The sequence below is a fragment of the Drosophila elegans genome, unplaced genomic scaffold (assembly GCF_018152505.1).
Source record: "Drosophila elegans isolate 14027-0461.03 unplaced genomic scaffold, ASM1815250v1 contig_349, whole genome shotgun sequence".
NCBI classification, from domain to species: domain Eukaryota; kingdom Metazoa; phylum Arthropoda; class Insecta; order Diptera; family Drosophilidae; genus Drosophila; species Drosophila elegans.
In genome coordinates this window covers 260,511-287,260 of record NW_024545729.1, presented here as the reverse complement: position 1 = coordinate 287,260, position 26,750 = coordinate 260,511, and the positions used below count along the sequence as shown (strand labels likewise).

General features: G+C 36.1%; 1 protein-coding gene across 2 annotated transcripts in view; it reads left to right on the top strand.

Moving 5' to 3' along the window:
- LOC108134960 (ankyrin-3) overlaps positions 1-25,089 on the top strand; it is a 36,248-nt gene extending 11,159 nt beyond the window's left edge. For both annotated transcript variants that reach the window (XM_041708676.1, XM_017255484.2), the window contains exons 3-12: positions 2,717-2,824; positions 9,311-10,424; positions 17,293-17,396; positions 17,465-18,406; positions 19,804-20,134; positions 22,404-22,497; positions 22,557-22,781; positions 22,840-24,557; positions 24,627-24,695; positions 24,757-25,089. In XM_041708676.1, the coding sequence (XP_041564610.1) occupies positions 2,717-2,824; positions 9,311-10,424; positions 17,293-17,396; positions 17,465-18,406; positions 19,804-20,134; positions 22,404-22,497; positions 22,557-22,781; positions 22,840-24,557; positions 24,627-24,695; positions 24,757-24,788 (4,737 nt within the window). In that variant the 3' untranslated portion in view covers positions 24,789-25,089. The remainder of the gene's footprint in view (positions 1-2,716; positions 2,825-9,310; positions 10,425-17,292; positions 17,397-17,464; positions 18,407-19,803; positions 20,135-22,403; positions 22,498-22,556; positions 22,782-22,839; positions 24,558-24,626; positions 24,696-24,756) is intronic.
- Positions 25,090-26,750: the final 1,661 nt, after the last annotated feature.

The window sequence follows — 26,750 nt, the reverse complement described above, 5'->3', positions numbered from 1 at the left end:
CAATGCATCAAGTTAGTTTGCGTTTTTTTTAGTACTTCGACATATAGTAATGGTTAAATATTTCAAAATTACGGTTTAAATTTCATCAAAATCTTACGATTTTAATTTTTAACTTAATTAATTATTTGACAGTTGAGAATTACGCTTATTATTTTATTAAAATCGGAAAGCTATATTATAAAGCTGCCATAGGAACTATTGAATAATTGAGCTGCAAATGTTTTTAAACATATAGGCAAGTAAATCATTATTTTTAATGTTTCCAAGAATATTTAATTTTTGCAGTAGCTGCAAGGTTATATGAACTTCGGCTTGCCGAAGTTTGTTTCCTTTCTTGTAAAAGAACACATTTTTACAAAAAACCGGTACTAACGTTTCGGTATCGGTATATATAGAATAATGCTATATATTTCGGTTCCGGTTAGGCAAATTCATTACATATCGGTTTCGGATTTGATTCGCTTATACCGGTTACGGATAACGGTCACATATCCGGTTAGATGCAGTATGACAACCTTTGTCAAATGCCTTTGCTAAAGTCCAAATATGACGTTGAAATTCACTGATAAAAAAGTTGCTTAAAACAACTAAATTTGAGGTAGAAGACTTACCAGACATAAACCCATGCTGGTTGGGTGAAATGTGTGGCTTAACTAGAAAATATATGTGCTTGGTAATAATCCGTTCAAAAAGTTTAGAAATATTACTTAGTTTAGCTATGGGACGACAGTAAATGGTAAGGCATACCCTAGATTTGTGAACTATTTATTTTTAAAACACCCCTTGCAAATTTCAAAAATTAATCATAAAGGGCTAAACACAGTTTTTAAGAGAAATTCCGTTAATTTCAGGCTTATTTATGACATCAAAATTATCTAAAACTATGTGAATGTCATTATCAGACACGGAAAAAATGCGAATGCTATTAAAAAACGGAATATTATTCAACGTCTCGAGATGATTCCAACCACTCACAGGTTCGAAGTTAGATTTAAAAATCGTAGCAAAAAGATTGGCCAGCTCAGTGGAAACAGTGATTTTATTTATTGTCATAGACTAAGACTATGAAGATATATTATTGAAAAATAGTTTTTTTTTTAAATTTACAAACATCCAGAAAGCTTTAGGATTTTGTTTAAGATCATCCCCGACATCAATAATGTACTGGTAGTAAAGAAATAAATTTAAGAATTCCAACTGCCACTTGCGCTGCATGTATCGATCCCAGTCCAGACAGAGAGTTATTAGTTGCAAAATACCATTTGTAAAATTTATTACGCAGGTTTTTATTTTTCTTCAGATCACTTGTGTTCCATGGCAGTCTATATGGACTTCATACTTTCAAAGAACAATTCCTTTGAATAATATCGGAAATTATATTAAGCAAGTTTAATTAACAAACATAACACTAGCATGCGACAAATCCAATAAACAGTCAAAATAGCATTACGAACATATCATTAAATCTATAAAATGAAACCTAAGGCAACACAGGCTCAAAAGTTTAAAATTTAAAATTTAAAATTTAATAATAATGGCACATGATGCACATCACATTTCGAAACGGGACATTAGCAGAAGTTCAATGAATAATTAATTTCTGAACTCACGAAAACAAGATAATATATTTAATCTGTTATCGATAATATTTATCTGGAATATTTAATTTTGCGGCAAATGAACGTTGCCCGAAATTAAGCTGCTGTTCTTTGCCCGATTCCAATACAGATCTTAACTATCCTTATCCGTTACCTCATCTTGGTTTAATCTTCAATCCAGGAATTCTCAAAAGAGATGTTCACCAGGCTCTAATCGCTTCCAAACTCTCATTTTTATTCTTAAAAACTGCTCAAATTGTCTTTTATGTCACTTGAGAACGCTTTTTACATCTTTCTGCATGTCAATTCAAATTCATTCGCGCCGTCCCTATAGTGGTACCGAAAAAACATCGACTAAATATCGCCTAGAAACTTGCGGTTAGTAACGTTTATTCCTTATTCAAGGAATAACCGGGAAATTTTAGCACGGCTAAACCTTACGGATCATTAAAAAAAATGGTGGACGGTGCTGTGTGGGACTGGCCCATAGAGTACATTGGCCGATATTTATTATACCCGTTACTCGTAGAGTAAAAGGGTTACAGGTAGAAGAAAGTGTTTCCGACCATATAAAGTATATATATTCTTGGTTAGGATCAATAGCCGAGTAATTTCCATTTTCAAAATCGAGCTTTTATTTTCGGACTTATGAAGCTATCTGCCGCCCCTCTGCTGCTGCTTAGCCACTGATCGACCGCTGTTCTGTCGCTGCTAGCAGATAAAAGAGAGAAAAGAGAGAGAGAATTACAAAACTGTTAGAGGGGGTGGGGGTTATGCCCGCATTTAGCTTCGATTGTTGATTATGCAGTTCGACAGATGGCGCCACCTAAACTTCGATCGTTTTGTAGGGTAAATACTCAGGTTGAAGTTTGTTGGCTGAGTAACGGGTATCTAATAGTCGGGGAACTCGGCTATAGCATTCTTTCTTTCTTATTAGACGCTTGTTAATTAAGTTCTGAACCACTTCAGATTTTTTTTTTGTAGTATTTTAACACACTTTGATTAGCTTTCAATTGTTTATATTTTAATCTTCTGTAGTAAAAAAAAAATGACTTTACCGTACCAAACTTAAGAAATCTTTTTATTAAGTAATCACTTGAGCTATAATTTATTTACAGAACGACGCAACGATAGCATTTCTTCGTGCTGCCCGTAGCGGGGACATTAAAAAAGTGGTCGACTTTATTGAAAATGGTGAGATATCGGACATAAACAGTTGCAATGCGGTAAGTGAAAATAAAGAACAGGAACTTCAACTAAATTTAAAAGGTTTAAAATAGTCAGAGATAATCAAACTACTTCTACTAATTTGAGTCAGAAGTTTGCAACGCAGTGAAGGAAACATTTCCAACCCTATAAAGTTTATATATTCTTGATCAGCATGACTAGGAGAGTCGGTCCGTCTGTCCGTCTGTCCGTCCGTTTATAGGCAAACTAGTCTCTCAGTTTTAAAGCTATCTGCATGAAACTTTCCCAAAAGTTGTCTTTCTATTGCAGGTAGTATATGAGTCGGAACGAGCCGGATCGGACGACTATAGCATATAGCTCCCATAGGAACAATCGGAAAAATAAATGAAAAAAAATTATAACTGCTGTTTTTTAATTTTTTGTTTAGTTCTTCGACATATAGTAATGTTTAAATATTTCCGATTTACGGTTTAAATTTCATCAAAATCGGAAGACTATAGCATATAGCTCCCATAGGAACAATCAGAAAAATAAATGAAAAAAAATTATAACTTTGCTGTTTTTTAATTTTTTGTTTAGTTCTTCGACATATAGTAATGTTTAAATATTTCCGATTTACGGTTTAAATTTCATCAAAATCGGACGACTATAGTATATAGCTCCAATAGGAACAATCGGAAAAATAAATGAAAAAAAATTATAACTTTGCTGTTTTTTAATTTTTTGTTTAGTTCTTCGACATATAGTAATGTTTAAATATTTCCGATTTACGGTTTAAATTTCATCAAAGTCGGGCGACTATAGCATATAGCTCCCATAGGAACAATCGGAAAAATAAATGAAAAAAAATTATAACTTTTCTTTTTTTTTAATTTTTTGTTTAGTTCTTCGACATATGTCAATGTTTAATTATTTCAGAATTATGGTTTAAATTTTATCAAAATCGGACGTCTATATCATATAGCTCCCATAGAACTAATAAAAATATATAAAATAACTATCTAATAATTGAGCTGCAAATCATCATAGCTTCACTGTTTTTCAGCATATACTCAAGTAAATCATAATTTAAATGTTTTCAAAAGTATTTAATTCATGCAATAGCTGCAAGGGTATATGAACTTCGGCTTGCCGAAGTTTGCTTTCTTTCTCGTTATTTTGTAATTTTTTTTTTTAAATTCTTTTTGACTAATTAATAATTACGCTTTTAATTTTATTAAAATCGGAAAACGATATCATATAGCTGCCATAGGAACTATGTAATAAATAAGCTGCAAATCATCATAGCTTTAATGTTTTTAAACATATGCGCAAGTAAATCATAATTTTAATGTTTTCAAGAATATTCAGTTTTTGCAAAAGCTGCAAGGGTATATAAACTTGGGCTTGACGAAGTTTGCTTCCTTTCTTGTTCTTCAATTGCTTTTAATATGTATTAAAGAATTTTGAACAATAGGTGTGCAATCAGAAATTTGATTTTTATCAATAGGAAATGTTGGTCGCAGTCAAAAAAATTTGCTTCAAATACCTTTACTTCATGTACTACATTGGCAGCGGGTTTTCTATTTTGGACTGTTTCTTGCCCACTATGTTTAATTAATATTTATTTTGTATATAATACTATAATATCCCTTCTACTTCGTCGGCGACTCTTCCGTCAATCCTGTCGTCATCTGTTAATTCTTCGTTGACGCAATTGGTTTGCCACTCGCACGAGGTTCGCATGAAATTTATATGTTGTCTTTTAAGATTTATGACTATATTGTGGGGAATTAATAAAATATTTGTTTTTTTTTTCGCTTCAATGCGAATTTTTCTATGTGTAAGTCAAGTTCCGTGCTGCTGAGTGAATAGGACGTATTTAAGACAACTGAACCTTGTCTAATCTTGTATTTTTTCTCAAGGAATTCTAGTTAATTCCTCTTCTTTTCTTTGTGCTAGTCTTGCATGTTACTCTTTGATTGACAATCTTGACGTAACACATTTTTTTCACTTTAACAATCGCTCAATTAACTGAGGTTTACTTTATAGTTTTGATTTACTTTTCGTCCTTCTGGTCCTGGCAGGATCGCATTGTCCTTTAATTATAGTTCTGTTTATTAAAGTAGAATTGTATTATGTCCTTGGGTTTTGGCTTTGTTTATTTATCGCTTCTAGCTTGTCTCCGCTCTTACCTCACCTTAACATCTCGTACTTAACGGAACAAGTATTTTGTATTGCCTTTCTTTGACATGAACTCTCTGTTTTGTTTTGTTAATATTAATAACATATCTTGTGAGTATAGTGAGTGCGTGTCCTAGAGCTTCCATTATTGTGAAATAGAGTTCTGTATTTAACCATAATAAATGTACTTTCGAGAATTTTATTTCTTGCGGTTACGTGAAATAAGAATTTGTTATGGTTATATAATTTATTATATGTTATGGTTATATGTTATTATAATTTCAGTCAGAATCTAGAATCTAGGCATTTACATTGCATCACTTACAACACACTTTAAACTGTATGTATTCGAATTGAATTGAGTCGAGAGAGTGCCTTGAACACAATGAATCGAAGTTTTATTAACATGAGTGCTTGTAGAATCTGACAGAATAAAACGATGAGTAAAATAAGTGGGAATGAATAAGTGAGTGAAACGGAATTTGGGCACACTAGATAATATTCGAGTTATTCGAAAAAAGAAGAGAACGGACGAATATAGACGGAATAGAAGCTCACAAAAGTGCAGATTTTGCAAATTAGGAATAGATTATTATAACGATCTAAAAAAATATTTTGCGCAAATTGACCACTGATTATCGACTTTTCCGCTGATTTAATATATGTTATCGACTTTTCGGCCATCTCGACAAATAAAGGTCTGTTAGTAAAACTTTAGTTTTTCTTATTTTTTCTGACAGTCATTCGTTATTTTCGTATTCTACCGGGTTTTGTCGTACCACTTAAAAATAGTCGAGAAACTCTCTCACTCATAACTTTTTAGCTTTTCATTTAAATTCACTTAACGTATTTTGAGCATTGTACATTTGAATGCAGTCGTCTACTAGAACCGCAGTTAATGAGACTTGTCCAACTAGAAAGTCCGTTTCTACGAAAACTTTTTTTTTAAGTCTTTGAGGCATAGTGATAGTGTTCTATTTACAAGTACGCAGATCTAATCGTTAGGCATGTAAATAAATAAGCATTAACGAGCAGATTCAACGCTTCTGATGTAGTCATTGGAAAACGGACGTACTTATGGGGACATCCTGTCCCTAGGATGCTGTCCAATTTGAGCCTTTTTTTGGGAACTCTCATACTTAAAATTTGCTATACCTGTTGCTATGGTATAGCCTATAGCCCTACTCACAAACAGCGTATTAACACCGCTACTGCATATGATGCGCTGTTAGTAGCACCGGCACCGCATTTAAGGCGAGTACACTTTTAGTGGTCAAATCAGGCACCAGTGTGCGTCACAATGGTGAACATTTGACTTCAAATGTTTTTGGTTGTTTTTTTTTTTTTTTACGTTGGGTCGATTATAACCTGATGGAAGATTCCAGTTAAACTGTATTAAAACTTCGGGTAAGGATTGACATCCATCGGGACCACCCATATTTTCGAATTCAAGAGCTCTCCTTCCGTTTCTATTGCCGCATCAAATACAATCCTTAACTTTTGAGCTAGCTTTCGGATTAGAATGTCCGATTTGGGAAAGATACCATTAATTTTCGTTTATTCATGGTGACTTCCTTGATATAACCCTTGCTTTCGTTTGCTTCAATTAGATTGCGATATTTCCTATAAATTGAATAGCAATTTAAATTTCCGTTCCCAGGTTTTCATGCAATATTATGACAAGCTTGAGCGTATACTGACCCTCGTCACAAATACAATTTTTATGACTCTCGACTCTAAATGACCTGCGCTTCTCAACGCAGTGGTCGGAGCAGACGCCCTACAGATGTTTATTTTACGCCTAAAAAACCGGAGGGCAGTTGAATTCCAGGCACAGCCAAAAAGGCCTACTTTCGGGTATGGCTGGATGGATGCTGAAGCCTGCATCGAACTAAGCCAGTTCACGGCATCATACTCTAAAGCAATGGAGCAGAAAACCCAGATTACTGACTTTCGCAAGGCCCATTACAGCACTCCCGATAAATAAAGGAGAAATTACGGTACTGTCTATGGCCAAGAAAAGAAAAGCCAGATAAGAACCAACAAAGTGATTCATGGCGTAAAACAGACAACTGAGCCGACCATTGCAACCCACGTCAAGCACTACAGCCCATCCATCCCAGCACTACAGGAATCCATCATGATCTTAGAGCACCACTATGAGTCAGTGTTTTGCGATGAATTCTGGCCAGAATCATCATATTTGTTCACAGGATTAGCCCAGTTGTAAAGGAAACAATTTTGGTGTTGCACACTGATCATACTCCTATTTCATCTACACCCAATTCACCCCAAAAATTGGCGCAACTGGCGTCGACACTCTTCCTTCACTCCTGGGTTTGATCTCGCAACAGCAAAGGCTACTGGGATCGCTTGCTGTCTTTATTCTCTTCAATTTTGGACTCTGCGCACTTCTCTCCGATTAATATACAACATCGCCAGCTTGAGCTCTTGTTGTCCGTGTCGTCCGGACCTCGCCGAACATTGGGTTCTATTCCTATTACGGATTGCGTGCTCTTCCGAGACGCGCTCTTTCATTTCTTTACGCTCACGACAGTTCAACAAAATTCTCGGGTTGAGCCTTCAAACTTTGCTTTGTGCGATATTCATAATTTTAATGTTAACACTCTACTCTTTGCGCGAGTTATCTTTTAGGTTCTGTAAGGGATCGGTGGCGGACCGCCGAGGGTAGTTGCTGAGGCGGTAACTCGCGCCGATATTGAAGCCAAGCAGTCGGCTTTTGCGAATATCACACAAATCGGACACGTGAAGCTCAAGCTGGTTATGTTTTTGATGCAGAGAAAGAGAGATGGAATTGGATGAGATCGCAACTCCAAAGAGTGCACTAAGCACGGTGTGCAGCTGACGTTGTTGTTGCGAATCCAGAAGGCAAATATGATGAGGGGCATGCAGAAAATGTCCAGAAAAACCATCGAAAACAGTGGCCGCCGATTACTGGAGGTTTTTAAAGAAATAGTTAAGGCGGAAGTAACTGTAGATCCGGCCAGGTCACCGCCACTTAAATCTGCCTCCGCAATGATCCTCTTTCTGTAGACAAAGTTTTTTACCTTTACAGAGCGTGGCCAAAACTCATTATTAAACACACGCCAAGCTTGAAAATAACGATTTTTAAAGTAGTAAGTTTTAGCGTCAACTTGTAATTTAGTAGAAACGTAATTAAGGACGGCATGCGGCTCCATTGAAGCGTTAAATCTTCCCACATACAAGTATTTATTTAGTATTTGGCAATACTAGTAACTCAACAGAATTAGGTGCCACTCCAACCACAAGTTTTTTGCGCTTATTGTTATTCCTTCTCTTTATGTTCTGAACTTGTTAAAAATCAACGCCTACAGCAGCATGAGGATAAGTAGTAGTAAGTGGCCAGGTTATTGACCTGTGTGGAAGATGCCGCAGTTTAAGCGTAAGACTGGGCAACTTCATTTAGATTGGCAGCCATCGGTAGGCGTGGTCTAATGTTGACATTCTGGTAATTGTTTTCATTTAAAGCAGCATCATTTACTGGAGAAACCTCAAGAAATTTTGAATAGCACTCTGCTCCGGAATCAAAAAAGTAAGAAACGGGTTCACCGTTTTGGTACAAGGTTCTTTTTGAATCGACGACAGTACACACATCCACTCGCTTCTCATACGGGTTGCCCTTGCTTGACAGTGATGGGGTCATTGAACATGTGGTTGCGATATGGTCAGCTGGCCACACATGAAACAGGTCACGGTTTACTTGTCCCTCCTCGGCACGTTGTTGCTGTGAACCGAGTTGCTTTTTTCGTCATTTCCTCCGCCAGATCTCCAGCTTCGATATTCTGCGATTTTATATCCTGGATTTCCAAAAAAGTGACACTTCACTTGCCATGGCGATCTCTGCTTCATCCGGTCTGGCCACTTGTATGCTCAGGGGTTTAACAATCACTGCGTTTGCCAAAAGCCATTCTCCTAAGTTAGGATAACACTGCAAGTCGCCTTTGCATTGTTCTGTTCTTGGTGCTCTAGAATTGACTGACTGACTGACAAACCCTTCAGTGCTCTCATACTACTTATCTTTCGTTTTATTCTTTTCTACAACTGTACTCAGTACTACTATAACAGAATTATCTCTGCCTCTTTTGGTTCAACGGAATGTTGATATAATTTCAGTTACATTCAAATTCAAATCTTCATCTTTATTCAACCAACATGGTTTCAGTTAAATTCAAAAGTTATTATATTGCTCTTCGACATAGGTTTGTTTATTGAGATAATCCTGGATTTAAATACAAATTTTCTAAATTAAGTGTTTTTTACACGGGTTAATAAACCAAAGGAATACTTTTTGTAACTTATTTATTTTATTCTTATTTCAGAACGGTCTCAACGCACTTCACCTAGCTGCGAAAGACGGATTTGTGGATATTTGCTGTGAATTGCTAAGGAGAGGTATCAAGGTGGATAATGCCACCAAAAAAGGAAACACTGCCTTGCACATTGCTTCTTTGGCAGGCCAGCAAGATGTTATCAATCAACTTATTTTAGCTAATGCCAATGTAAACGTTCAGTCTCTTAATGGTTTCACGCCTCTCTATATGGCAGCACAAGAAAACCACGATAACTGTTGTCGGATCCTACTGGCCAATGGAGCAAACCCGTCATTATCTACGGAAGATGGATTTACCCCACTTGCAGTAGCAATGCAGCAGGGGCACGACAAAATAGTTTCTGTCCTGCTTGAAAACGATGTACGCGGAAAAGTTCGCCTTCCAGCACTTCATATTGCAGCAAAGAAAAATGATGTTAATGCAGCCAAACTATTACTTCAGCACGACCACAATGCTGATATTGTTTCGAAATCTGGTTTTACTCCATTGCATATAGCAGCTCATTATGGAAACGTGGACATCGCCACTTTGTTGTTAAATAACAAGGCAAATGTTAACTTTGTGGCAAAACATAACATCTCCCCTCTACACGTGGCATGTAAATGGGGAAAATTATCAGTATGTAATTTGTTACTATCTCGAGGAGCAAGAATAGATGCGGCGACTCGGGATGGTCTGACACCACTTCACTGCGCATCTCGTTCGGGCCATGTTGGGGTGATTGAGTATTTGTTGCATCAAAACGCTCCCATATTGACAAAGACTAAAAATGGTCTTTCTGCGCTCCATATGTCAGCACAGGGAGAGCACGATGAAGCTGCGCGACTACTATTGGAAAACAAAGCTCCAGTTGACGAAGTAACCGTCGATTACTTGACAGCTCTTCATGTGGCTGCTCACTGTGGCCATGTCAAAGTAGCTAAACTTTTGCTTGACTACAATGCAAATCCAAATGCTCGTGCGCTTAATGGGTTCACTCCTCTGCATATTGCCTGTAAGAAAAATCGTATTAAGATAGTTGAACTACTTATTAAACATGGAGCCAACATCGGCGCGACCACGGAATCGGGTCTGACGCCTTTACATGTTGCCAGTTTTATGGGTAAGTACATGTTGATATCAAATTAAGGTTAATTAGCCTGGTTAAAAAATGTGTGTAAAAATGACAATTTTTGTATTTTTTTTTACAAAACAGTTAAAATTATGGGAAAATATATATAATGTAAAACGACTATGGCAGCTATTACTCTGGAAAGTTTCGGAATAAAGTTCAACTGCGGCACAAGTAAATTTCTCAGTGTTGAGCCGAGGAAAAGACAAAAACAAACATAGTTTCACTTAGCCATAAAAAAACAACGTAATTGTTGTTGCCTTGCAACGAATTGCAGTAACGAATTGGACCACAAGGAAGAACGAAAAATTGTTTGTGCATAGCAAAATGTGCCCGGCAAGCTTACCAATGTGCCGGCCCTCACATCTCCATAAGCAAGCGCGTTTACAAAAACAATTGTGCTCCATATGCAAAGGCGTAGGCGTAGGGTGGAGCACAATATATATCGACACAACAAATACATTTATTCCAAATAGAAGAAAATAGATTTTAGAAGTTATTGGCAAATATGTTTTACTGAGACGTCACTATTTCAAAAAAGGAGTTCGTCCAGCGGGGGTGCCGTGCTGCTCGCTATAAGATTGTTGTGTTGATAATGTAGTTCGGAAGATGGGCGCCACCCGATTGTTTTCTGGTGAAATATATATGTCAAACAAAAACACCTCTTAACGGGGTAAACAATTCGTTAATAAGGATTCGACTAGATATAAACACTTTTTCATCCAGGTATTTTTTATCCGGGTATTTTGCCTACACAGGCATTTTTTAAGCGTGACAAATGGGAACATTTAAAAAATGTATTTATTTTGTCAAATGCTTATTCATTTTTCATACCAAATTTGATATAAGATATTTTATATGTTGAAGGTGCGATCGTCACGACTTTTTAACTCATTAAGAGTTGTGTTTGTTTGATATCAAAAGTTTTTTGTTGGAAATATAGTCAAAGTACCCCAATATTGTGACCATGGTTTTAAAAAAAAAAAACTTTTACCGATACTTCAGTACTAATTTTGTTTTAACAAACTACGTTGGACAAGACTTTAAAGCTTAACTAACAAGAAAGGAAGCAAACTTCGACAAGTCCATGCTCATATACCCTTGCAACTATTCCTAAAATTAAAATTTTTTAAAACAACAATATTTTAATTATTATGCTTTTGTGGTTTACAACCAGCTATTTGATATCGTGGTCTGATTTTAATAAAAATATAACCGTAAATCTGAAACAATAAATCATTATTTTGTATCGAAGTATATTCAAATCAATTGAAAAACAGCCAAATTATATTTTTTCATATGTTTTCTCGATTGTTCCCATGGTAGCTGTGTGATATAGCCGTCCGATTGTTGTTTCAACTTCTACTAATAGTTTTTAAACTGATGGGCTAGTTTGCGTAGATACGAGTGGACAAACAATCGGACATGGCTAGATCGACTCTCCTAATGATGCTGTTAGGTTCGGAAATGTGTCCTTCTGACTGAAATTAAAATACCATTTGTAAGGATATAAAAATATAGAACATTAAAATTTGAATATCTTCGTTGCTCTTAAAATTATTTCAAGATGTAGATAATTTTTTTTCCAAGTATCTGATTTCAAATAAGTTTGCTTAAATTAGGATAAGTTTTAAATTTATAACAATAATTAATATTAAAAAATTATTTAATGAATATGTTTCTACCTGTAACCAAAATCATTTTTTTATAGATGTGTATTTTTAGGAGGAAATCCTTGCCTAAGCAGCGTTAACTTCTCCAAACTGGGAAAAGTAGCCGTTTTCGTTTTGTTATACACCAAAAGTTGAGGAATCTCAAGGGCTATAAACGTTGAAAAATAAACAAAAATCGACTCTAACAATTTTAAAAAATTTGCAAGAAAGTACAAAAAAAAAAAAACAAATAATTTTAAGTTCTTTTATTTAGACAAATTATGTTAAGGCAACGTGACTAGTATATGACAATACTTTTTTAATGACATACAGGACTTGTGTGTAGCTAACTAGTTAAGAAGTTATAGCCGTGCAAAGTTAAGCTGTTTTTAGCGATTTCCCGCTTAGGAACTGTACTTAAAAATTTTTTTAATGTGTCACTTTCACCGTCCTTTCTCCTCAACCAATTAATTTTCCTAAAGTCTTGGTATGCAATTCTTTTCATTTAGCAATACCTTTCGATTGCTGTATTCGTCACTACATGTGCTGTCGTGATTTTAAAATTTGTTAGATGAGTAACCAATATTTAATATGCATAAATGTCTGGGGAAAAAGTAGGATCCAAATTAGATTAGGTATGGATGGGGTCGAACAGTTTCCTGTCCAGTATTAAGCCAAGGCATTTGGCTTTTTCGTTAAAAGTTAGAAAAGTATAGATTAGAATGGGTGGAGTTAGTTCTGGAACCTTATACCTTCTGGTGAATAGTACCAGCACCGTTTTATCTGGGTTAACCCCTAGTTCACACCACTACGCCCATGTGGAGAGTGATGACAGGGCTGTTTTCATAAGACTACTGAGTGTTTCCGGGTAAATTTCTTGAATTAGGATTACTACGTAGTCCGCTAGCACCTTAAATCCCCCTCTCTCTAGGGGAAGAGAAGTTCGTTAACCGCTATGGCCCTCTGCTAACTAGTCCAGTGGCCTGGGCCAGTCCCAGAGTCACTACTCTGCTGATAAGCATTCAGTGAATGATTCTCAACAGGGATGGTTCAACTTCTAGGCTCGTTAGTGCTCGTGTGATAGCTTCTGGAGTGACGTTATTAAAGGCTTCTATGTCTAGAAAACCCGCCAAGGAGTATTCTTTGTGGTGGAAACCGTATTCTATCTGGGATCCTAGTGTGTGTAGAGCAGTTTCGGTCGATTTGCCTTTCCTGTAGGCGTGCTGAGGGTTGAGACAAGGTTTGGGTTTACTGTTGTTCTGATGTTCGTGTCCATTAGTCTTTCTGGGTTTTTAGTAAGAATGAGGACAGACTTATTGGTTTAAATTCTTTTGGAGAGCTATGTAACGGTTTCCCAGCCTTGGGAATGAAGATAACTTTTGCTTCTAGCCACCTTTTGCAGTTGTGCTGGGAAGAGACCTTCTGGTCCTGGAGATTTGAAGGGCTAGATATTTTCGAGATAGCATATTCGTCTTGGGGTTCGAGCTATTAAGACTAGAAAACTCATTAGGGTTGGGGGGAAGCGAGTATTTAGGAGCAGCTCTAGTGTTTCTTGGCTGGTCTCTGTCCATCTGTTTCTACGTGTTTTTAAAGAATTCTATGGTGGTTGGAGATTTGTAAAGAATCTTTCTAAGTCGAGTCGCCTCATTGGTAGACTCTATGTTTGATGCAAAAGCGGGCCCACTCTTTCCGTTTGGCCTGTCTTATTTAATTTTTTTACACTCTAAGTTTCGTGTGGTATTTCTTCAGCTTTTGCCAGTGTTATGTTTGGCCATGTTGAATTTGAGGTGTGTTAGGATGGTAGACCACCAAGGAGGTTTATGGTTCAATTTTTAAGCTTTCTTTCAGGTGTCTGTGAGGATGTTAACTGTTTTCTCGAGTTTATCCTGGGTGTTTGGATTAAAGGGGTGAAGGGTGTTTAGGTAAGTGTCTAGGAGTTTGGTATAGTACCCCCAGTTCGTTCTTTTTAAATTGGTGATTTCTTCAGGATATGGGTATCAAGTATTTATGGTAAAATAGGTCATCCCCGACCCTCCAGATTCCGATTAGGAATCCCAAACTTCCCTTATGTTTCTGGTGATAAAGGTGAGTGTTTTTACTCAGCCCTAGTTTGACCAATGTGTGAAGAAAAATATAAGCATTAAGGAGTTATTTGATATGAATACAAGTTCTCAGTTGTTTGATTGCTCTCTCACTTTTCTCAGTATCTCAGTGACTCCGTTACTCACTTGTTCAGTTGCTCACTCATTCTTTTTCCTGTCCTTTGCTATATTTCTGACATTGTTTCTTTGTTCCCTTACTTTGCCCTGTTGCTATTATGCTATTAGTTTTTTCTCCAAGTTCTTTCGGTCAGTTATTTACTTTTTTCGAAGCGAAAATTTTGGTTTAAGGATTGTACATCGTAGCTTCTGAAGGAATACTCCATCTCTGATCACAGGCTCATCCAAACCACTATTTCAACAGCGGTTTGGGAATCGGCCCTTATAACGTTAATTCATATAGGCTGGATCCTAAAATGGATTTAATACGAACAACATATGGTAGCAGAGTACAGTTTCCCCGAAGCCGACTTTAAATAGGGCGCAAAACACGGTAGCGGGGTATGGTTTCCGAAGCCAATTTTTACTAAAAGCACCACTCTTAATAGCAAGTAAAACGGTAATAAAGTTACCGGAAGTCAACGATGATCAGAAACATAACTGGAGGCAAGGTTTGCTTTTCGACGCTGGTTTTGATCAAGTAAGGTACGGTCTCTCGAGGATGACTTTTGCAAAAGCTACGATATTACTGGTTAACCGACCGACCTAACCAATCCCTCGACCAACCGACTACTATATACTATATATCTGGTATGGACAAGAATGCTAGATAGTCAAGAATACATAGAGTCGTTATACGTTTGACCAAGCAGATCAAAACACCTCAAATGGATCGCTTAAACAAAAAGGAAAAACAAAACATTCAAGATAGGCGTTGTCAACATCAGAGAAACTGACCAAAGATGGAAAGAAAAGAGATCTCGACGTTTATAAGGAACCTTCGGACAGACAGATGGGCATGACTAGATCGACTCCGCTATGGATCCTGATCTGAAACTTCTACCTGTTAAAAACTTTTCAACCTTTTACTCAACGAGTAACGGGTATAAAACAAAGGATAGGGTGAGGAGTTTTTTTATTTGTTTTTCCGATTGTTCCTAAAGGAGCTATATGCTATAGTAGTCCGACTCAGCTCGTTCCGACTTATGTACTATGTGCAAAAGGAAAACAACTTTTGGAAAAGTTTCATGCAGATTGCTTTAAAACTAAGAGACTGGTTTGCGTAGAAACGGACGGCGGACAGACGGACGGACGGGCAGACGATCATGGCTAGATCGACTCTCCTAGTAATGCTGATCAATAATATATATACTTTTTAGGGTCGGAGATGTCTCTTGAAGTTATATTACACTCTGCAAGGCTATACAAATTGAAAAAGGTATATTGGAACTAACTATTTCAACGGGGCAAAAATTTTCTACGAACTACAACATTGGACAAGCAGCGCAAATACTTTTTAACATAATTAACTTTACCTTCAAATGAAAAAAGATACCTAGGCGAGAGCGTGGGCCCCTGCAGAACCCTCAGACCCAGAAGAGGTTTTAAAGATCTTAGCCAGGTTAAGCCCCATGATACCCACAGACGGGAGGAAGGTGGTTAAAACCGAAAAGAGTGAGAAGAGCACTATGATCGGCGTCTTCAGATTAATCTTCACCATAGTAAGGCAGCCACATTTACCCTTCTAAAGCGCCTAGAAATAGACGCAATAGTCGCAATCCTTGTTCAAGAACCTTGGCTTTTGGGCAATAAAATCTGTTTGTTACTGAAATAAGTATATTTGGGGGTTTTTAAACCACAGATTTTATTATATCCAAGGTTCTTGAAGAAGGATTGCGACTATTGCGCCTTTTTCTAGGCGCTTTAGGAAGACGAGCGATCCAGTTGAGGTGTTTTGATCTGCTTGGTCAAACAACTCTATGTATTCTTGACTATCTAGCATTCTTGTCCAGACCAGATATGTAGTATATAGTAGTCAGTTGGTCGAGGGATTGGTTAGGTCGGTCGGTTAACAGGTAATATCGTGGCTTTTGCAAAAGTCATCCTCGAGAGACCGTACCTTACTTGATCAAAACCAGCGTCGAAAAGCAAACCTTGCCTCCAGTTATGTTTCTGATCATCGTTGACTTCCGGTAACTTTATTACCGTTTTACTTGCTATTAAGAGTGGTGCTTTTAGTAAAAATCGGCTTCAGAAACCATACCCCGCTACCGTGTTTTGCGCCCTATTTAAAGTCGGCTACAATCTCTAAACCAAAATTTTCCCTTTGAAAAAAAATGAATTACTGACCGAAAGAACTTTAAGAAAAAACTAATAGCAATATAACAACAGAGCAAAGTAAGGGAACAAAGGAACAATGTCAACAATATAGCAAAGGACAGGAGGAGTGAGCAACTGAACAAGTGAGTAACGGAGTCACTGAGATACCGAGAAAAGTAAGTGAGAAATTAAACAACTGAGCAACTGAACAATAAAAAAAAAATTCAAAGATTTATGTTTTTTCTAACATAAAATCAAAAGTATAAAATGCGTTTGTATCGAAGCTGTCCCACTGTATAAGGTGCGCGTTTTCATAGCTTTTAGCTGCAACGTTGTTGATCTTTCAGTCTTCTTTCTGTTGTCTTTATTATTTCAATTATCTGTTGTGTAGGGTACGAAAATTTTGCATCCTTGCATGCGATCGCCTTTATTCGGCACTAATGTCATCCAGCCTCAAATTAAACAGTTAAGATGCTTTTTTCTCTGCATTATCAGTAGGAACTGGTTCTGCAGCCAAAATACATATTCATGCTATCTTTAGATAAAACTTTTAAGTGGATCATCTACGTTCTTTTGAGAGGTGCTGATTGACAAATATATATTTGTCAGCACTGGGAAATCAAGAAACGGACGAGAAATAGGGCCTCTGAAATTTAGTACCAACAAGCGCTTTAAAAATTGTGTGTGTTTCTGACTTTATTGTAAAACTTTTTTGTACTGCCTAATAGCAAATTGTGCAAAGAACAATTGTTTTTTAGATCCAAATAAATAAATAATGGTACCTTTGTTTTAGCGGTAAGCTTGGAGTGTTTTCTGATTAATATATCTAACAAAAATAATATTTTATAGGATGTATGAATATTGTAGTATATTTACTACAACATGACGCCAGCCCGGACATACCAACAATACGCGGGGAAACACCACTTCATTTGGCAGCTCGTGCAAATCAGGTAGAGTTTAAAACAATACAAGTTTTATTTTCTGTATCTACATTGTTAAGTTGGTTGATTTGTTTTAGACGGATATTATTCGAATTTTGCTCCGCACCGGAAAAGTGGATGCTATCGCACGTGAAGGCCAAACGCCCCTACATGTAGCTTCTCGATTGGGAAATATTAATATAATCATGTTAATACTGCAGCATGGAGCGGATATTAACGCTAAAACTAAAGACAATTACACGGCGCTGCACATTGCTGCAAAAGAAGGACAAGAGGATGTAGTCCAAATTTTATTGGAAAACGGTGCGAAACTAGACGCTGTAACAAAGAAGGGATTTACCGCATTGCATTTGGCTAGCAAATACGGCAAGCAGAAAATTGTAACTTTGTTATTAGAAAAAGGAGCTTCTGTCGATTTTCAGGGAAAAAATGATGTCTCCTCATTACACGTGGCCACGCATTACGATCATCAGCCAGTGGTAGAGGTTCTTTTGAAAAACGGTGCTTTGCCAAATTTGTGTGCGCGGAATGGGCAAAGTGCCATCCACATAGCTGCCAAGAAGAATAATTTTGAAATTGCGCAGCAGTTGCTTCAACACGGTGCAGATGTGCGGGCTATAAGCAAGAGCGGCTTCTCTCCGTTGCATTTGGCGGCCCAAGAGGGGCACGTCGATATGGTGCAACTACTCCTAGAATATGGGGCTTTAAACACCGGTGCTAAAAACGGCTTGACACCATTACATTCGGCTGCACAGGAGGGCCACGTTCTCGTATCCCAGATATTGTTGAAACATGGTGCTAAGATTTCAGAACGCACTAAAAATGGTTATTCTCCTTTACATATTGCTGCCCATAATGGTCACCTTGATCTAGTTAAATTTTTCCTTGAAAACGATGCTGACATTGAAATGTCTACCAACATTGGCTATACACCGCTTCATCAAGCTGCTCAACAAGGCCACATAATGATAATAAACTTGCTATTACGACACAAAGCAAATCCCAACGCTTTAACAAGTGTAAGTACAAACATTCATAAAAATAAATTCTTGATAAGAATTGGTAAAAAAAACCTTTTCTGGAAAGTAGGTTGTGTCCTTGACGATGGTTTTATTTGTTAGTCTTGTACAACCGTCTTGTCATTGCAGAGGGTATTATAATTTTAAAAGTTAGAATCGAAGCGATTCTGAGGTGCCACCACAAAATAATTTTTAAAAAGTCAAATATGTTACTATTAACCAATTCTGTTATGTAACAATGTTCTTAGAACATCAAAGAATAAAATACAAATTTCATTTGCACTTTAAGTTATCGCAAAGTATTTTAAATGAATTAATTTTCTGTTCTTTCGGATCTGAATCCATCAGTCAAATGCTTGGCGAAAAGTTTCCGTTATTTTTTTGCGGAAGTTAACAGAGAATTAACAGAGGGAATTAACAGAGCTTAGATTCCGTGTAAAACTTTCGGAATAGAAAATTGAAACAGGTCTGCGAAATTCGAATCCGTTTGAATCTTTCGGAAGTGAAAACTGGAACATGGCTGTTTATATGAGTTTCGGTCATATCTATCAGTTGACACAAAAAAGAAAATCGAACTATTATTTACCAAGTTTTTAAGTCCTGGTGGTGATCGCTGATATAAAGAGACAGAGAGAAAAAATTGTTAGCGTGGGTGAGGGTGCTGTGTTTATGGCCTCTAGTTCGACAGACGGCGCCAGCAAGAAACGGATGCTTTGTGGGGGAACATTAAGTTTAAAATTTGTTAGCTGAGTGACGCGTACATAATAGTCGGGGAACTTCACTATAGTTTTCTTTCTTGATTTATATTTAATTGTTCGATTATTCCAATGAGAGCTAATTGATAAAGTCGATCGAGCTTATCGAAGTTAAAACCATGATTCTGAAATATTAAACCATTACTACAGAATTAAAAAAAAAATTAAGATACAACCAAGTACTAATATTTTTATTACAATTGCTCCTATGGGAGCTAAATAATATATTTTTCCGTCCGTCCGACAATGGACAGACCACTTTTGGAAAAGTTTCATTCAAATAGTTTTAAAAGTGAGGGACTAGCTTGCGTAGAAACGAACGAACATTTCTAGATCGACTCGTCTGGTAATGCTGATCAAAAATATATACATGTACTTGACAAAAACAAAATTATAAATTCACTAATTTTTCATTTATTTGTATATACTTTTTGATACAGTAATGGTTTACTATTTTAGAATGACGCTTTTAGTTTTATCAAAATCGGACAACGATGTCATAAAGCTGGCATAGGAACGATGGAAAACTTTAACGGAAAATCCACAAAGCTTTATTGTTTAAAAAAATAATATTTTTAGATTTCGACGTTGCAGAAGAATTTTTTACATATGTAATACTAATTATTTAAAACTTGTTTCCAGAACGGGAAGACTGCTCTGAACATTGCTAGTAGCCTGGGCTATATAACTGTAATGGAAACACTTAAGATTGTTACTTCAACATCCGTTGTTAATACCAATACTGGTGTGCTTGAAGAAAAATGCATGATAATGACTCCAGAGGTCATGCACGAAACGTTACTTTCCGACTCCGATGACGAAACTGGTGATGACCTTTTGGACCACAATAACTACAAATATATGGTAACAGACGATTTAAAGGGCAATTATAGTCAAGATCACCATAACTTCGATACCACAAATCCTGAACATGATCTCGCGGAAGTGTCGGCTCCTCTAATTTTTGAAAAAGGTAACTAAAACCCTCTTATTTATTTCCGTATTTCCATATTAATTTGGAACGCTTTTAAAACATAATAAATATCTTATTAGCTCCATCATAAGGTCATGACCAAATAATTTTGACAATATTAAGAATCTGTTGATGCCAACCTGGCAAGCTCTTTATGTACTGGGGCTCCGAGCTTATTTCAACCAAACACCAACAAAAACTTAAAAAGCATATAAAAACTTAACTGAACTTAACTAACTCTTTTATGTTACAAATTACACAAGTACACAGCCAAAAAATTCCACGAGCCCTTTTGTACTTTTTTATAATAATTGGGTGCTTCTGAGTAAAAGCCCATACAAATTATGTTTCATTAGCTATGAACAACAATAGCCTAAGTTTGACGACATTTTTATACCCTTGCAGAGGGTATTATAATTTCAGTCAGAAGTTTGCAACGCAGTGAAGGAGACGTTTCCGACCCTATAAAGTATATATATTCTTGATCAGCATCACTAGTAGAGTCGATCTAGCCATGTCCGTCTGTCCGTCCGTCTGTCCGTCTGTCCGTCTGTCCGTCTGTCCGTCCGTTTATATGCAAACTAGTCTCTCAGTTTTAAAGCTATCTGCATGAAACTTTCCCAAAAGTTGTCTTTCTATTGCAGGTAGTATATAAGTCGGAACGAGCCGGATCGGACGACTATAGCATATAGCTCCCATAGGAACAATCGGAAAAATAATTGAAAAAAAATTATAACTTTGCTGTTTTTTAATTTTTTGTTTAGTTCTTCGTCATATAGCAATGGTTAAATAATTCAGAATTATGGTTTAAATTTCATCAAAATCGGACGACTATAGCATATAGCTCCCATAGGAACAATCGGAAAAATAATTGAAAAAAATTATAACTTTGCTGTTTTTTAATTTTTTGTTTTGTTCTTCGACATAAAGCAATGGTTAAATATTTCAGAGTTATGGTTAAAATTTCATCAAAATCGGACGACTATAGCATATAGCTCCCATAGGAACAATCGGAAAAAAAATTGAAAAAAATTATAACTTTGCTGTTTTTTAATTTGTTTTTTAGTTCTTCGACATATAGCAATGGTTAAATATTTCAGAATTATGGTTTAAATTTCATCAAAATCGGACGACTATATCATATAGCTCCCATACAAATAATAAAAATATATAAAAGAAAAATCAAATAATTAAGCTGCAAATCTTCATAGCTTCAATGTTTTTAAACATATACGCAAGTAAATCATAATTTTAATGTTTTCAAAAATATTTAATTCTTGCGATAGCTGCAAGGGTATATGAACTTCGGCTTGCCGAAGTTTGCTTTCTTTCTTGTTTTATTGTGTATCCCATATAATTTGAGTTACCTAATTTTTTTAATGCCAAACACTCTTGAAACATCACCGCGACATAAAAAAAGTCCCCTGCTTGACAAATTACCATATTGGAATATGACGTCAAAGTTTATATCTCAGATTATTACGCAGCATCAAACATTTTAAAGTGCCTCTAAAGTCTAATAAAATATAGCTATAATGGAATTAATTGCTCTTGGAATCTACAGTTCTCTGTGTGTTGTTATTCCTGCATCAAAGTTATTAATATGTATAGTTAGTTCGATGTTTTATAGCATTAAAAGCAAAAATTTTTGGGTATTCTCTACTCTATTGTTTATCCAATTTTAAGATAATCTGGCACCCTTTAAAATGTTAAATTAGGTAACTTCAATTCTATAAAATGCCGTCAAAAATTGAATTTTTATGTTCTAAGCTATACCAGAACATAAGTTTGCGTGGAGAAGTATAATTAGTTCGTTGAAATTTCAAAAAGTTAGATTTCACGCTCCTGTGCTATTTGTTAGTTTTATAATGAACTAATAATATATAATTAATTATATATTTTATAGTTAACTAATAATAATGATTAATATAATTAATTAATAATAAAAGCTAACTATTAACAAAAAGATCACAGAAAAAAGTAATGGTAGCGTAATGTTTTTGGCCTGTATGTCAGCTGCAAGTCAAGTCCTACTCTTGGGACTTGTTATTTTTACAAACAAATTACGAATTATCAAAGATACCGCTCAAATTTAGATGTTTTTTTACTCAATTTTTATGAGCTGTTTGGGGCTCTATCGTCGTATGTCGTTTCCCCTGAATTATAAATTTTATATATTTATTTAAATTATTATACAATTTATTTATTTATTTTTAAATATAGGTATAGCAATTAAATTTAAATCATTTTTGTATTTATATTTTCTTAGGAATGCTACACAACGACTCAAAAAGCACTAATGGATCTGAAATGGAACGAAAACCCGATAATGTTCCTATTATCCGACCTCAAGTTCATTTGGGGTGAGCATCCGTTATTAATTGTCAACTAAAGAAAATTAAGTTGACATTACATCTTTCAGTTTTCTGGTATCGTTTTTGGTTGATGCACGTGGTGGATCTATGCGCGGATATCGTCACAGCGGTGTCCGTATAATTGTTCCTCCGAAGGCGTGCGCTGAACCCACACGTATAACTTGTCGATATGTTAAACCCCAACGGATAGCAAACCCTCCTCCTTTAATGGAGGGCGAGGCACTTGTAAGTCGTATTTTAGAACTGTCACCTGTTGAAGGAATGTTTTTAAGGTAGGCAATTTAATGTAAAAATGTTGAGTTCACAATTATTAAAAAATTTTTATTTAAGCCCAATAACATTAGAAGTTCCTCACTTTGGAACCCTTAGAGAGAACGAACGAGAAATTATTATATTGCGGTCCGACAACGGAGAAAGCTGGCGCGAGCACAACTCTCATGAGAGTGAAGAACTTATGGGAACATTTGGAGACGATGTTAATCGGATAGAAGCGTTAAATACGGACCGCATCGTTCGCATCATTACGCAAAATGTTCCGCACTTTTTCGCCGTTGTTTCACGTGTGCGTCAGGAGGTGCACGCCATTGGACCTGATGGTGGTACTGTTTTCTCGACGGCAGTACCGCAGGTTCAAGCTATATTTCCACCCCATGCGTTGACCAAGAAAATTCGAGTCGGTCTTCAGGCACAGCCAGTAGACCTGGTTGGATGTTCTAAGCTGCTTGGCCAAGGCGTTGCTGTCTCACCAATAGTCACTGTGGAGCCGCGACGACGAAAATTCCATAAGGCTATTACACTTAGTATTCCTGCTCCAAAAGCTTGTACCAATAGTATGGTTAATGCTTGCTATGGCAACGGAAATTCGAATTCACCTACTCTGAGACTATTGTGTTCCATTACTGGTGGTCAAACGCGCGCCACTTGGGAGGATGTTACGGGATCAACTCCGCTGTCATTTGTAAAAGATAGTATAACATTCACCACTACTGTTTCTGCCCGTTTTTGGTTAATGGATTGCCGCAACATTGTAGACGCAGGACGAATGGCCACAGAGCTCTACAGTCATTTGGCCAAAGTTCCTTTTCTTGTTAAGTTTGTAATATTTGCAAAACGAATCTCCCAAACGGAAGCAAAGTTTTCAGTGTTTTGCATGACTGACGATAAAGAGGATAAGACACTTGAACAGCAAGAATATTTTACAGAAGTTGCAAAGAGCAGGGATATCGAAGTATTGCAGGATCAAACAATTTACTTAGAGTTCGGAGGTAACCTTTTCCCAGTTTTAAAGACAGGCGAGCAGTTAAATATAAAGTTCCAAGCATTTTGCGAAAATCGACTTTCGTTTATTGCTCATATAAAAGATCCGGAATTTCCACAAGGTTGTATATGTTTTATGACCGATCCTAAGGCAGGTCCAAATGAAGTCCCACTTAATCCGCTTTGTACCTTAAATGTATCAGTATATATGAACACTGTTGCAAAGCATATTGAAAGCGATAAGTCGGACAATTCAAATCATGGTATTAATGTGCGTACTGAAATAAATGAAAATTATATGATTGATTCAGAATTAAAAGCTAACACAGCAGATGCAGCGACTTCAGAAGAAATGGTCAAAAAAAGTGATGTAATAGAAGATGATAAAAGGTCAAGCAATATTGAATTAATTCAAAGTGCAGATATAACTATATCGGATATATCTAGCAATATAGGTAGTGACTGGCCTCAGCTAGCGATTGAATTGGGTGTTCCCGAGACCGATATCGAGCTTGTCAAAGCAGAGTACTGTAGTGGCGACAGCGTACAGCAGAGCATGGTAATGTTGCAGCTATGGCTAGAAAATGGGGGCATTTCCACAGGAAATGTATTAGCTTTAGCCCTTTACAAAATCGGGCGTGCGGACATAGTGGAAAAGTGCATTCAAAACATTGAGTTTGTCACTGATAAATTGGAGCAAGATACGTCCACAATCAAACAAAAAAAAATTGTGGTTTGTGAAAAGCTATTAACGACGCCTGTAGAACCATATGCTCTTCAACAAAAATATGGTACTTATAAAAAAGAAAGGAATCATAATGTACAGTAATTCTTATATAACTTATATTTTTTTAATACAGAAATGGAAACTGAGAAATATAACCCTGAATTAAGTAATAATGAAAAAACTCTAAACACAGCACCGTCAGGTAATTAAAAGTTAATACATGCGTGACTTCGAAAAAAAATTAATTTCATTTTAACTTGCAGAAAAATGTATTTCAACAAATCCAGATATTTGATGTCAAAAAACGGCAGTACTCACCGAACAACGTTACCCATAGTGTCAATTATTTTTAAACAAACAAAACAAATTTATTTGATTTTTATTTTGACCGTAACGAGCAATATTTTTGTCATTACTAATTTTTGCAATTTATATTGGAAACATATTAACTGACTTAACATTTTTGTTAGATGTTAAAACTACGTACTAATACAATAAATTGTTAAACCAATTTTTTATTTTAAACTTAATTTTTAGTAGGAATAATTTTGAAAAAACACAGCTGTTTGTCCTAAATAAAGGTGACAATTTTTCAACACATGTATTTAAAAAAGGGCGACTTGACAGAAAGATCTTATGAAAAATGCTTAAAAGCGTGTTACATAGAATGAAACAAATCGTAAGATTATAAAGATAAAATTTTTTTTTTGGCAAACAAATTTAAAAAACACAATTAAATTAAAAAAAATATATTTTTTTAATAAAAACTAAAACTTACTATCAGGTTCTTTGGTAATGACATAACCGTTTTTCGTATATGGAAATGCTATATACCGCTTTATAGGTCTTAAAAAATGCCTGTAAAATTTACATTAGCGCTCAATTACGATTACGATTGAGATACGAAAATCTGCGAATCTCTGCTGAGCCCCTATAAACTCCACTGATTTTTAGATCAGTTGATTACTGCCGATAAAAAATGGATCTCTCATGAGAACACTAAGCGTAAAAGATACTGGTCGAAGCACGCCGAGTCGTCTTAAATGGTGGCAAAGCTAGGATTGAGGGCTAGAAATGTTTTGCTGAGTGTATGGTGGAATGTCGGAGAAATCATCCATTATGAAGTGACCAAACCAATCAATGAAGACCTCTACTGTACACAACTGGAGAGGTTGAAAATTGCATTTCAACAGGAGCGGTAAGCTATGGTGAATCCAGTATGACAACGCCAGGTGACTCTGCACAGGTTTTAATGCATCTACCTTATACTCCGGACAACACCCCCAGCGATTAACATCTGTTTCTGGCTTTTTTTAATTCGATTTTCGATTTTCTGAAATGGCTTGTGAAAATCAATTTGCCAGGTTTTTTTTTCCTAATAGGGACAAGGACTTCTTCAAAAAAGACAAACAACAAATTATCGTACAAAACGAACTATGCTAAATGTTTTAAAATAATCGTGAAAAATCAATAAAGAAACCGGTATGTCATTACCAAACAACCTGCTATTAAAAAGCAGATGGCTCTAAAAATTTTTATATCCTGCAAAAAATTAACGAAAAAATTAATGTTATTCCATGGCGATTTAAAAGAGCTTAATAACTAAAACAAATTTACACCTCCAAGAAAAATTCGCCACTATTAAAAATCTTTCAAGCCAAGGCACTATAGGTCCATCGACCACATTCGTTGGCAAAACCAATTTTTAAAAAGTCATTGACACTTTTTCAGATATTTAGTTTTTTAAGACCAAGCCTCAAGTTTTGCAAATTTAAGTGGTTTTATTATATGGAATTAAAAGGCAACCCAAAAGGACAAAGGATATGTTTTTAACTTTTTTCTCAACCGCAGCAGCTAATATTACCTTGAAAAATAAGACACAACTTTGGTAACGCCAGCAGAAAATTGAAACCGAAACAGTTATAGTACTTTTAAAAACCTTGAGACGGTGGCAGTCCACCATTTACCATTCTAGCTAGAAGAACTTGATCCCGGAGAAGGCAGGGGAATGCTATGCCGTAAAACACTGCATCATGAGCTTAATCACCCGTGAAAAAGTTTAAGTGTAAGTGTATTATTCTTGTATGAAATAACCCTTGACACTTCAAAACTTTTGATATACGTGTAGCATGCAACGTTGATAGTATACATGGAGCTGATGGTAAGTTAAGAGAGAGAGAGAGAGCAATGAGGCACGCTAAGCAAATAGACATGGCACTAAAATTTAAGGACAATGGACGAACGGGGACACTGTGGT